The sequence below is a fragment of the Brachyistius frenatus genome, unplaced genomic scaffold (genome assembly GCF_029030835.1).
Source record: "Brachyistius frenatus isolate BFR_SWC_R1_liver_20210118 unplaced genomic scaffold, ASM2903083v1 Contig_118, whole genome shotgun sequence".
Taxonomy (NCBI): Eukaryota; Metazoa; Chordata; class Actinopteri; family Embiotocidae; genus Brachyistius; species Brachyistius frenatus.
This window is the reverse complement of record NW_027210717.1, coordinates 1,149,839-1,163,042: the sequence shown is the minus strand read 5'-3', so window position 1 is coordinate 1,163,042 and position 13,204 is coordinate 1,149,839. Positions and strand designations below refer to the sequence as shown.

The 13,204-nt window shown below is 42.4% G+C and overlaps 1 protein-coding gene across 1 annotated transcript in view; it reads left to right on the top strand.

The window, feature by feature from the left end:
• The window catches only part of man1a2 (mannosidase, alpha, class 1A, member 2), a 148,293-nt gene that overhangs the window by 46,860 nt on the left and 88,229 nt on the right, over positions 1-13,204 (top strand). The window contains exon 4 of the mRNA XM_069713409.1: positions 8,153-8,249. Within this exon, the coding sequence (XP_069569510.1) occupies positions 8,153-8,249 (97 nt within the window). The remainder of the gene's footprint in view (positions 1-8,152; positions 8,250-13,204) is intronic.

Here is a 13,204-nt window from a genome sequence, read left to right as displayed (position 1 = left end):
ATTCATTTTTGAAAGCCTGAACAGCAAAAAACCTCATGAAATGTGCTTTTTGTAATCCAGATCTAAAGCACACTTGGAGATTTCTGCAGATGCGTCTCAGTCCGGATGCTCTGCCGACTCGGATTCACTCGTCATTTTCAGAGTCTCATTTACAGAATCTCCGCTGCCGCTAGCAGAAAGTGTTGATTTTGTTACTGTAGCGGACAACAATAACAACAGTCCACGGCAGAAGCCAAAATATACTGTCTGCTGCCACTTCCCTGCCAGCAGCTTCTGTGTTGGAAAGCCACGTCACCGGATGTTGTTACCATAGCAACCCATGCAGATAGGTTGGTGATGTCTGGAGACAACAAATCTGATCAGTTCACTTGCAAATAACAGTGTGGACAGTCTCTCCTGAAGATCTGATCTGAGAAACAAATCGGATTTGTTTACAGTTTGAACAAAGCCGATGTCTTTGGCATTAATTCATATTGTTGATTACAGATTTCTGTGGATATTACAATATATTTCAAAAAACAATGATCAAGCACTCTTGTTTTCCACACGCTGAGAGTTGATCCTGGGCAGCATTTAGACCTTATAGATTTCTGCAAAGGACATAAACATCAAACTGACACAATTTTCCTCTCGTTCACTTAATAAATTTGCACACTGAGAAACACTTCTGCCTTTTGCATCAAACCTGGCACCATATTGAGACTTCACTTTTCACTCTGAAGCTCATCACTTGATAGGATGAGGGAGGAGAGGAGAGCTTTTTAATCTCCCTCAGACTCTGACTTTAATAACATAGGGCCACTTCTGGGCTTCCAGTTTGTTCCAAAGTGACCTCAAGTATATAATGTTACATGATTAATACATTTACAGCAGCAAAATGGAGATGGGATCCTTCAGGAATGAGCAGCTTTCCCCATCCTGTCTGGTGCAAAGAAAGACAAGACATGATTTATTAAGCTGTCCTGTGATCCTGTGTGTGTGTGTGTGTGTGTGTGTGTGTGTGTGTGTGTGTGTGTGTGTGTGTGTGTGTGTGTGTGTGTGTGTGTGTGTGTGTGTGTGTGTGTGTGTGTGTGTGTGTGTGTGCATGTTAGTATGTTTGATCAGGAGGCAGGTTGACTGATTAAGGTAATGAGGCTGGTATTGTCTAATTAAGTCCTGCATCCTGCAACATCTGTTCTAACCCCAAAACCAAAGATGGCCATTATTATAAGGATACATATTTGTGTGCCTCTTATAGTGGCCAAAACAGGAACAAGAAATCATTAACTAATTATAATTTATAACTAAAATATAAGTAGAGCTCAAGCAGCAGGGAGTTTTGGGTGCCAGATGATTCAGGGTGAACAACCGGCCTGGATGCCCCCCCCCCCCCCCCACCCCCCGGCCTGTCAAACCGTCTTGGGTCCCAAGTAAAACACAACATTTGATTTGTGCTCTCTGCTCAAGTGAAATCGCAGATTTGCCTGCATCTGTGGTCACGAAAACATGTGGAACTCTGGTACTGATGTTGATCAAGCAACAAAAGCTGGAATACTTACTTACAAAGGTTATCGCTTCCCCCGGCTCCACGCACCTCCCGTTGCCGTGCTCTGTTTGTGTGCAGTGTGCTGTAGAGATAGTAAAGCCAGCTTAAGACTAATAAATTGTTATTTTTGTAAGTGAGGCTTGATTTTGGCAAATGTGAGCAAAATTATATAACAGGTGATATTCATAACACCGAGTCATCGGGCAAAGTGTCTTTATTTGCACCTACTGGCAACATGTCTCATATTATAAAGCAGAGCAGTCCATTTTAAACATTGATCAAAACCCACACTTTTTCCACTTGTAAGTGTAAGACATGCAATGAAGGCAGATATTTGAGTTTATTGTACACGTACATCAGTGCACTCAAACTTTAAAACTTGGAAAATATCTTTCATATTTTTATTAACTTTCTAATTATTTTTCTGCGTTATGTTCAAATAAAAGTTTTCATATGGGAGCATGGAGGCCAACATATACTCAGACAAGAATATCTGTGATGGGCCAATGTCAGGTGATTAAATTGACCGGCTGTTATTTCAGTTGAGCTCTAATTATCAGGGGGGGAAATTGTCAATGAGACATGCACCACATATCCACCACCCAGTACTCAAAATGTAGACAGAAGTTAGATCACACGGCTTAAACCTGATATACAGTATATTTGACATCATTTTGAAATTTACTCTTTATTTTCAGCTCTTTTGAAGCGACAAATACTTTTTTTTTCTCAGTATTTGTAAAACTATTGTACTATGAGTCCTGCTTCTTTGTCTGCTTCAGAAGAAATGCTGCAACCACACATTTGACAATGTTTTACCAAAGTAAATGTTGCTTCTTTCTGCATTTGAAGTAGTTTGTGCCTCAGGCATGCAGACCCTTGGAACGGTACTAATGAGGCAGGATTTTGAAGACTTGCAGTAAGACTGCAGCAAAATAGTACACAAACAGTCAATTCCAGAGGAGGAAACTTCTCCCATGACGGTTCGGATCGAATGAAAAAGCTCTTTATCTCAGTGTTGGTAAATCTGCACTGTAAACTTCATGGAAGAAACTGCACACTACTTTGTCCATTTATTGGCAGCACGTAGGAGCCCGTTCCACTGCAAACTGTTGAGGCAGGATTTTGAATAGAAATTGGTTATTTTACTACCTAAATAATGCGAAAGTATTAAAATGTGAATAATACAGAAATGCATTTTCACAAGTATATATTATAAATTATATATTTGTGGTGGATTACAGTGATTCCAGCTTTACCAAGCAGCTGCCACAGAAAATATGATGAGTTATATAAAGGAGCAGACTGTGTTTATCTGTCTGTGTTACATTGGAAAGTTGTCAGGGTTGAAGTGTCTCTCTTCATCCCACGGTGTGACGGCGAAGCCAGCAGAGCACGAAGTGATCATGAGGTCGACACGATTGACATAATGTGGGTGGAACATTGTTTATTAACTGCACATTACCTCTGTAGACGGGTTTTGATTGGGGCAAGTGATTTGTATTCAGTTTGGTTTAGAGACGGAACATTTCTTTCTTGTATTGCTGTTCCCTAATGGTACCTGCATTGTTTTTCAAAGGACTGCTCCTCGCTGCCATGGAAACCACTCAAAGGGAGCAACTTCCTGCAGATTGCAGGATTTTGAGTGTCATAGTCTGCTTAATGAGTTTAGTTCACGTAAAAAAACTGGATTTCTGTGTGACAGGAAAGGTGAGTGAGTGAGACCGAGTCTCATCATTAAAAGTTCAAGAAAGCGTGTTGTCTGGAAAAGTTTGAAAAAGAGCCACCAGACCTCAGAGCTACCAACTAAAACCAAATCATATTATGTTGTTCAGATACGGGTTTTGATACAAGACTTTTACAGCTGCCGTCACACAAGGTCAGCTAGGATACGACCCAACACACCCCATTACCCTGTAGAGGATAAATGGGTGTAGATAATGGATGGATGGATGTTATTGGATAATATGGATGTATACATCTTCATTTTGAGGCATTTTCTCCTCTCTTTAAGTGAGCCATGAACAGTTTCATCATCTCTGGCTGAAGTAACAAGTCGGTACCAAAATTCTGAAAACGCGACGGTACTTGTTTCTTATGGTACCGACGGAAGAAAACAAGGCGAGAAACCGGTCCGCTGCGAGTTGTATAAGTCAGGAGTCGCTGCTCCCGGCTGGAAGACACAAAATGTGCTGTTTTTCACTTCATTTCTTTCCGGTCGTGCTGTCTCTCGTCCCTTCATCTCATCGGCTCTCAGCCCCGCTACACACACGGGTGAAATGAGCGACTCCGAGACTTGTTACGTTACTGCGAGTGAAATAGGAGTGCAACAAAAACCCCAAATTAAATTATTAATGGTAAAAAAGTTGGCATAAAACTTTAGAAAATCAGGCCAAAACTTCAGCATCTGCCGAGTGGCGAGGACACAGTCCATGTACCGCCGTCGTCGCCAGAGCTAACAGCTCTGCTGCTGATACAGTTACATGCAAGCACAGGATTTCAAGTGGAAACTCACTCAATTCATTGGTTATTTTTTAAGCATGGTATCAAAATTGAGAATTGTTTACTTTTTGTGATATTGGCACCGACTACTAAAATTTTGGGATCATGACAACCCCAATGGATCTTATCTCAAAATACTGAAAAAGAAGATGGATCATTTTATATAATTGCTTTGCAATTTATTTGCACAGATTTAACCATACAGCTCAGTGTGAAACCAAACCAATGACCTGAACACAGTTAGGTAATAAAGTACATAATGCTGACGGGGTTCAGCTCTAATTGTGGAGTGAAATGGCCACTTGGGCCAATGCTGACCAATGTTTCCATCCTTTCCACGTGGCTCTCAAGATGCTGCAATGGCATGAGAAGCGTTAGCTATCAAAATCAATCACAGATTTTTATAGTTTAATGTCCAATTAGTATTCCAAGGTCCTTTTTAAATAAGCAGTTTGTCAACATCATCAAGCACCCCACACTGTAGCGCATGTCCTTGGCATATGGGCCAATCAAAATTTGATGAAGCATCCAATCAACACATATGAGAAGGAGTTGGCCAATGCCTAAGTGTCCATGTCACGGTGTGTATTAAATTGATTTATAGTCCTCGGTGTGTGCATGGAGTGCGTCATGGAAAGCCACAAGGCCAAGAACACAATGAAGCTCCTGGCCCTTGTCTTTATTAGCTTGGCTGGATGCCTCCTCCAAGGAGAGAGAAGGTTGGAAGAGGATCTGGATACTCATCCCTGCATGGTGGCATAAAGAGGCAGGCAGTTAAGCAGGGAGGGAAACTGGCACAGCTTGCTATGAGGGCATATTAAAGGTAGCTGACCGTTATATAGGCAGGCGGTCCCGGAGCTACATGCTGGCGTGTCCTAACGACTCAAGCCGAGCTGGTTCTGACGGCTTGTTTAGTTTCTACCATCCCTCCTTTTGCAGAACACTGATCATCTCTCACACAGAGATGGTTTGGGATCTCTGACTGGACGGTAACATTTAAACAGATAGACGTGCATGAATAGAACTTTGTTGCTACTGAGAAGCTTCACTACACAATCTGCAGAATAAATATCAACAAATTTAAATACACACAAGAAAGGGTATTCAGTCGATGTAACGGCAATTCCATTGACCCAATATATTTTTGTGTGACATTAGCGGTCCCGGTCCTAGCTCCCAGCAGTCCTGCCACGCCGGGAAGTCTCCCTGGATGTCCCGTTCTGGACGTCCTCCGCGGTGTCTAAACGGCGACCCTTCAGACTACCAACGTCCTCCTGCTTGTGCACGTGACCCGACACGTCTTCGGTGGTCCGGGGCGGTAACGTTCGGCCCTTCGTCAAACGGGAATTCCACTCAACACATTTGGCCCGGCATGGCGCTGCTCAAGCATTTAAAGGGTTTCAGTTGCTGATTTCTTGAGTTGGACACTGAATTTGATGCATGCGCTTTACTCAAGTTTTAGGCCAGTAGTGGAATTTCAAATGCGCACGTAGCCGTGCTCACAAACACGCATGTAACACAGGCGCTGATGTTGAGGAAGCGACGTAACTCAGAATACTTCATCATGAAAGTTATTGCTTTCCCCGTTTTTACAAAAGTTTTTGGTATTTAGTTTCAATTGTAGTAAAACCAAATATACAAAGGAAGAACAATTGTGTGCCCGTCTGATGCTGCACGCAGGGCATCACTGCCTATTTAGCCACTTTGTCAACATCAAGATCATGACTGAAATGAAATGATAAGCTAACAGCCACGTAGCGACAGAGCGGCTGGCAGATGGAGAGATAGGACGGCCGCCAGGTCGACCGACGGAGACGGTAATCAACAGATCTCCACGGAGCCTGACAGTGACTGACAGGACCACAGAGACAGGAAATTGAGTTTTCTGAGGGTTGTCGAAGCCACTTGAGTAAGGACTGTGGAGGAAGAAAAAGAGGTTTGGAAGTGAAAGAGAGCAGCAGTGCTTCAGTAGAAGCTGGCGCTCTTTCCTTCCTTGGCTGTGTCATCTTCCCTGTTTGCCTCGGAGCGCCTCTTCTCGGCATCAGCCTCCGTGTCAGTGTCAGAGCTCATCTCACGATCTCTTGCTCTCCTTATCCTCCCCGAGCTTCTCGTTCGCAAAGGTCATATGAGGAATAGAATCTTATTTTCTTCCATCCAGCAGACAAATGTCTGGGGGGGGCAATGTTTGAAAACACAGCCTCAGTTTGTGCTGAATGTATTATCATACCAACGTATGTATATGCATTTCTTCAAACCATGAAGTGTGTGTGTGTTTCCTCAGACGACGAACGGGCATTTCAAGAAAGAGTACGACTCGATAACTATTCGTTGGACCTGATCAACTATTATTACCTGTGAACGTTTACTTCATTATTTGAAGTTTATTTTAATTCTTGTCCTCCGATGAAAACGAAACATCTTTCAATGTGTTTACTTTTTTCCATGAATTTGCAGTGTTCTTAACTTTTTACCATTATTTTGAAGATGTCCCATTTCCATGAACATATACTGCTTTTACAAGACCTGTTGCAGTTGACTGATTCATTGATAGTTTGGCCCTGATGTGTATGGAAGTACTTTTGTACATTTTGAGGGCAAATTCCTCCCACTGCATTCAATAATTAAGTAAAAATATATGAACTGAAAATATAATTATTTTCATTTGCAAACAAATTCTCCCTCACAGTCTTTTTTTGTTTTGGCCACAGACTTGAGAATTATGCTAATTAAACCAGCCTCTTTATCGAGTCACTAAAAGTTTGGATTGTGAATCAGACCTCTTTAGTTCCGAGTCAAAAGCTTTTGGGTTGTGAGTTGAATTGAAAGTAGTGGGCGGGACTTACACTCATAGATGAGACTGGAGTTTCTATTGGTTGGTTTGACTTGGATCCACCTCACTCATTATAAACCCTCAGCAGGACAGGACTGTGTTCAGTTACATGAAGGTCATTACATTGCTATTTTCTATTGAAATGCTTTTAAATCTATCTATCTATCTATCTATCTATCTATCTATCTATCTATCTATCTATCTATCTATCTATCTATCTATCTATCTATCTATCTATCTATCTATCTATCTATCTATCTATCTATCTATCTATCTATCTATCTATCTATCTATCTATCTATCTATATAGATATATATATATATATATATATATATATATATATATCTATCTCTATATATCTCTCTCTCTCTCTCTCTCTCTCTCTCTCTCTCTCTCTCTCTCTCTCTCTCTCTCTCTATATATATATATATATATATATATATATATATATATATATATATATATAGGAATAGAAGAGCAATAAAATGAGGTCCATGCAGTTCGCCACGCTGCTGTCGGTCAGAGGGAGCGAGGTGTGTCGACAGCCAAACCCACCAATAGAAACTCTTGTCTCATCCACCAGTGTAGGCCCCGCCCACTACAGCCAACTCAACCTAAGATTCACAAAACTTTGATTGGCAGGTTTCACAAGAAAAATTCTAAAGACTGAGACCTAAACCAGTAAAACTGTAAGCGATAATTTGTTTGCAATCCAAATATTTTTATTCTCAGTTAATATATTTTTACTTTCAAACTTGATTTTTGATTGCGGCGTGAGAAATGTTGCTCCAAACTGTCTTTACTACTTGTATAAAAAAGACAAAACGACTTTAAAAACTGTGCAAATTAATTTAAGATCAGAAGTAACTCAACCAAATAATAATAATAATAATGTTTTAGATTACAACATTTTCCTCCAACGCCTGCAGAACTTTGTGATTATGCACAAATGAATAATCTGTAATAGTAAAAACCGATGATCACTTCCAAGTCATGTATTTATCTTTTGCTGGTTGAGAATCAACACAGTTGTTTTGTACTGAATTTATTCTTGCTTCAGTTACAACTTGACTAAATCCAGCAACAACAGCTTGTCATAAATGAGATTTAATTTGGCCGAAAAGCAAATTATAGCAGTGTGATTGCTAAATGAAGCATTATTATCCCGCCATCTTTACCAAGCCGTTATTCAGAGAGACAGTCAAATGAGCTGCCGGATTACCGGCTGTGATGTCACACAAGTCGGGAGACTCTTTATCTTCTAATGTGCTGTTTTGTTGCCTTTGCGTTTTAGATGATGAAGCACGCGTGGGACAGCTACAGGCAGTACGGCTGGGGTCACAACGAGCTGAAGCCCCTCGCCAAGAAAGGACATTCCACCAACATCTTCGGTAAGCCGCCGCGTCCCCTCGCTGCCGCCGCTGTCTGGGCCCGTCGGCAGTTTGCTCACACAGTTGTAAATCACACATCGATGCATGAATGCGCTCGTACTCCGTCTTTTTAATATCGCACACACACACACACACACACACACACACACACACACACACACACACACACACACACACACACACACACACACACACACACACACACACACACACACACACACACACACACACACACACACACAGTATTTTCTCTCGTGGACAAGGTTATGAGATAATGCCTCCAGCAGGATACAGATCACTTTGGAGAAAGTGTTTGCGAACAGAAGATCACGTCACTGAAACGGCAGATAAAAGGAAGTCGGGAAATGTGTTTGAAGTCCTGATAATATTTCACCAGACCGTATCCAGTGGGCAAATCTGTGCAGGAGTTGTTTTGAAAGTGTGCAAAGATATTGTGTTAGTTTGTCATGAAAATGTCCTGAATACATAAATGATAGTTGAACCCTCTACATGTCTGAAGGTAGATTCTGTATCAGAAACACATTTCACACATAGAAGTGTTTAAAATGATCGAACGACAGCATCGGCTTCCTATAACGGATCTTTTTGGGAACTTGAAGGTGGCACGAGAGATGATGAGACCTACAGTACATCACCTTTTACAGTGATGCAGTATACATCTCGTTTAGCAGTTTCTATTACACATCTAGCAGTTACAGAGACATTTTTCCTTTATTTGAAGTTGTGTGGAGTCTCTATTTTTGCTCTCTGCCAACACTCGAGTAAAATATCTGAGTCTTTGGCTGCTAATGCTCCACTATTCCCACCATTCTTAGTATGTCTTTCTTGCTGCTGTTTGGTGGACGTAGTGGGAGAGACTTGTTGAATGAATACAGACACCTACAAAGAACCGTGAACCAAAACAGTAAATATGATGACTATGCACCTTAACAGTGAGCTGAAGGTCACTGAAGATCCCTAAAGCAGAAGGCAGCTGCAGGTTTGTCTGTGCATTCATCACTAAGCACGGCCCCTTTCATTTTTCTGTGTTTTTACATTGTAATTTCATATAGTTGCTACAGGAAAAATAGGATTTGTAGCTGCTTTAATGAATAAACAAAAATCACTTGATGGTCAATTAGGCTGAACATCCTGTAACTTAATTTTAAGTGAGTTTAGACTAAACATTCATGATTTGAATAATTCGTTAACAAGCTCTCCGTTAAAACAATTATTTGTCAAATTTGGGTGCATTATTGTTCATGGAAAAACAGAAGATAACAACATGCTGGGTTTTGAACTTCTGAAGTAAAGTAGAATATTCAGCCTCCTCTGGATATTATGAATTGGCGACAGCGTGTTGAACAGTGTTATATAGAAAATTACTCCATCTTAAGTCCATGAAATCCTTAATTTCCTTATCTCACTAACTGCCACTGGTGAGGTACGCGTTGGTAGACACAGGGCACCATACTAAAATATACACTGGCTTTTATTTACCAGCGTGGACATGCCCCCCCCCAAAAAAAAGTAGTATTTCTTTTTTTACACCTGCTCACATCCTTGCTGCCGCTGTACCTTCATCTGAAGTCTTCTTCTATGCTCTTCTGCTGTCATGTTGGAGAAGGTACTTGTAAAAATATCACTGTCACAGCTTTATAAAGATATAAATATCATAAGGCTGTAGGGAAATAAAATCAATGGGATTTAATTCAGGTCATCAGAACACCTAATTTCACTCTTTTCAAACTAAATCATTTTTAAAACACGCAAAACATAAATACTTTCTACAGTACTTGAGTGGGGACCAGAGGCCTCCCTGTTTGTAGCTGGCAAGCTAGTGTTTAGTGAAGCATGTGGGGCATTGAAGGAACATCTGTAAATTGTAGCATCTACTGAGAGTCTGCATGTGAAGCATTCAGGGGTCATCTGCAGATTGGAGTTTCAACTGATGGTCTGCATGTTAGGCGTTTAGGGGTCATCTGCATAACCTTTGCCTTTGTATATTCTTCCCTGCTCTTGATTGAGAGAATTGGCAGAACATGTGCCATATCGCAAGATCATATTCAAAATGTAAGATGTCTTCTTTCATACTATGATATTGATATAATATTGAAATATTGCTCAGCCCCAGATGTCAGTTTGACTTGTTTGTGTATCTGGGTTTCTATGTGTATGTTTGTGCCTAAGGTTGCTGTGAGTGTGTGTGTGTGTGTGTGTGTGTGTGTGTGTGTGTGTGTGTGTGTGTGTGTGTGTGTGTGTGTGTGTGTGTGTGTGTGTGTGTGTGTGTGTGTGTGTGTGTGTGTGAGAGGACGCATGCTTATGAGGCTTTTGTGTCAAATTGAAACCCTCCATCTGGTAAATTGGCCGGAGGCGCCTGTTATTTTATGAGCTGCTGCTAAATGGTGGATAGATGCTGTTTGTGTGTGTTTCCATTTGTTGGAGTGTCTGACTGTTCATCTGCAGCATGTGTTTTTCTGTTCATTAATGTCTGTGTGTGTGTGTGTCTGCATGTGCTTTCCTGTGCTTCCTTTTAATTGCTTCTTGTGGGTATCTGTCTCCCCGTTATTGGTCACAGGGTGGCCAGTAAAATACAAACGAGACACGAGGCAAAGAATCAAGCATCCCACTCTTCACAAAACATATGACTACTATTATTGATGAGGCGTATCCCGTCTGGATGGTGGATGGTGGGTGCTGGGTGGTGCGGTAGTGGTTGTTGGGTGGTGGATGGTGGTTGTTGGGTGGTGCGGTTGTGGTTGTTGGGTGGTGGATGGTGGTTGGTGGGTGCTGGGTGGTGGTTGGTGGGTGCTGGGTGGTGCGGTGGTGGTTGGTGGGTGGTGGATGGTGGTTGGTGGGTGGTGGATGGTGGTTGTTGGGTGGTGGGTGCTGGATGGTGGGTGCTGGGTGGTGCGGTGGTGGTTGGTGGGTGGTGCAGTGGTGGGTGGTGCAGTGATGGTTGGTGGGTGGTGGGTGGTGCGGTGTGCGACCAACGGGCATGCAGAGACTTATAGAGTTAGAGGGTGGAGTGTAACCCAGATTGTTTTCTGTAGCTCATATTTAAAGATGTTCCCTAAATGCCTCACATGCAAACTATCAGTCGACGCTGCAGTTTACACATTTCCCCTAAATGCTACATCATGTAGGATATCAGCTCAGCAGCTGCACAGAGGGAAGCTGCTTCACACAACTTGTTGTGGCCAAAAATGGATGAGTTAAAAAGAGTGAAGCAAGCTGAAAGCAAGTGATGTTTTTCTTCCTGGGTGTTAATCTACCTGACGGGCTGCCCAAGTAGAGCATATGTTTTAGGATTGCTGCCCTAACTAATAGGAGCCAGTCTTTGCTCTGCTGTTGGCCGGGCAAGGGGAGGCTGTGTCTACCGGAAGTAGTAAGGATGCTGATGTTAGTAGCTCTGCTGCTGATCGAGCTAACAGTCCACCTGACGAGTAGTGTAGCGAGTCTGCCTCGGGAAACATGGGTAGCATGGACAGGTTGTAACACACACACACACACACACACACACACACACACACACACACACACACACACACACACACACACACACACACACACACACACACACACACACACACACACACACACACACACACACACACACACACACACACACACACACCTGGTGACTGGATGAAAACCGTGTGAATTGTGGATTTAAATAACTTTGATGTTTTGCCACTTAAAGTGAAGGCTTCAGTGCTGCATGTTGATTGTAAAGCCCATCACAGACAGACGGCACATGTATCCTAACTAGTGTTTTAAACTGACGTCAGGAACTCTGAAATGTGAAACGTGGAGAGATTTCCCCTCCCAGAACAAGTTGGCGCCATGTTGTCTTGCATCAGGCTGAAAGTGAGCGCTCTCCCTGCCTGACACGAGCTTCACATACGCATCAGTTTCCATACAGTTGGTCTCTTATAAACAGGCCCTCCACGCAGTCGTTGAAAAGAAAACGTGGAAAGCTGCATGTGCTCACTAGACGCCTTCCAGCCGTAATCTGTCCACAGAGAGGAGGAGAGGCCGGAGTGGTAACAAGCGGACCGGGACTCTCATTGTGGCACCGGGCTCAGATAACCTCCAGTTCACTGCCAGGCCCTCGCTTGCCTCCCCCCCCCTCTCTCTCTTTTCCTCCTTTCCTGTGAACAATGAGGAGAGCTGATTTTGAGGACAGATACAAACGCAGCCTTTGTTTAGAGGGTGTACGGTTCAAGCCAGTGTAACTCTTGGCCTTGTGAAGGAAACCTAGTTCATGCTGGGTTCAGAGACACAGAGCTTTGACTCAGTGCGGAGGAAGACCCAGCAAAGACTGATGCTCACTTCAAAGTGTTTAAAGGATGATGTCTGTGCTTAGAGACAAAAAGGTTCTTCCATATTTGTGTTCATTGTACTCTTTTTTTTTTTTTTTAAATCTACTAAGAAAAGAAAAATGGATCCGAACATCAATCACGCGAAATTTAGGCTCGAAGCGATCGACCCAGCCGAGGTTTTGAGTCAGTGGAAGTACGGGTCAGGTTTCACAGGCAGTTGTTGTAGATGTCCAGCAGAGGATCTGATCACTGAACACACGCTGCTCTCCTCTGAGTGGAAGTCCACATCACTGCCATTTTGCGGTCCGACTGGTTTGCAAACCGAGAGTCCTCTTGTTCTTTAAGTCGGTGTTAGTCTTAATGAGTTGAAATGAAATCAGGAATATTAGGAAAGATTTGATTCTGGATATATGGCAAGGTTTAATGGGTCCTGTCTTTCTTTACTTGATTAATCATCAGAAAATTCACTATTTGAATGGCTATTTTCCACCGTTTCTGTCTCCGATCATTAAACACTTCAGCACGTCACCGTCTCCCCCCGCGGGCTTTCAGTTTGGAAAATAAATACGTTCTCCTCCCGCTACGGACACGGTTTGTGAAATAGTTACAAAATAAATAGCAGGATTGATG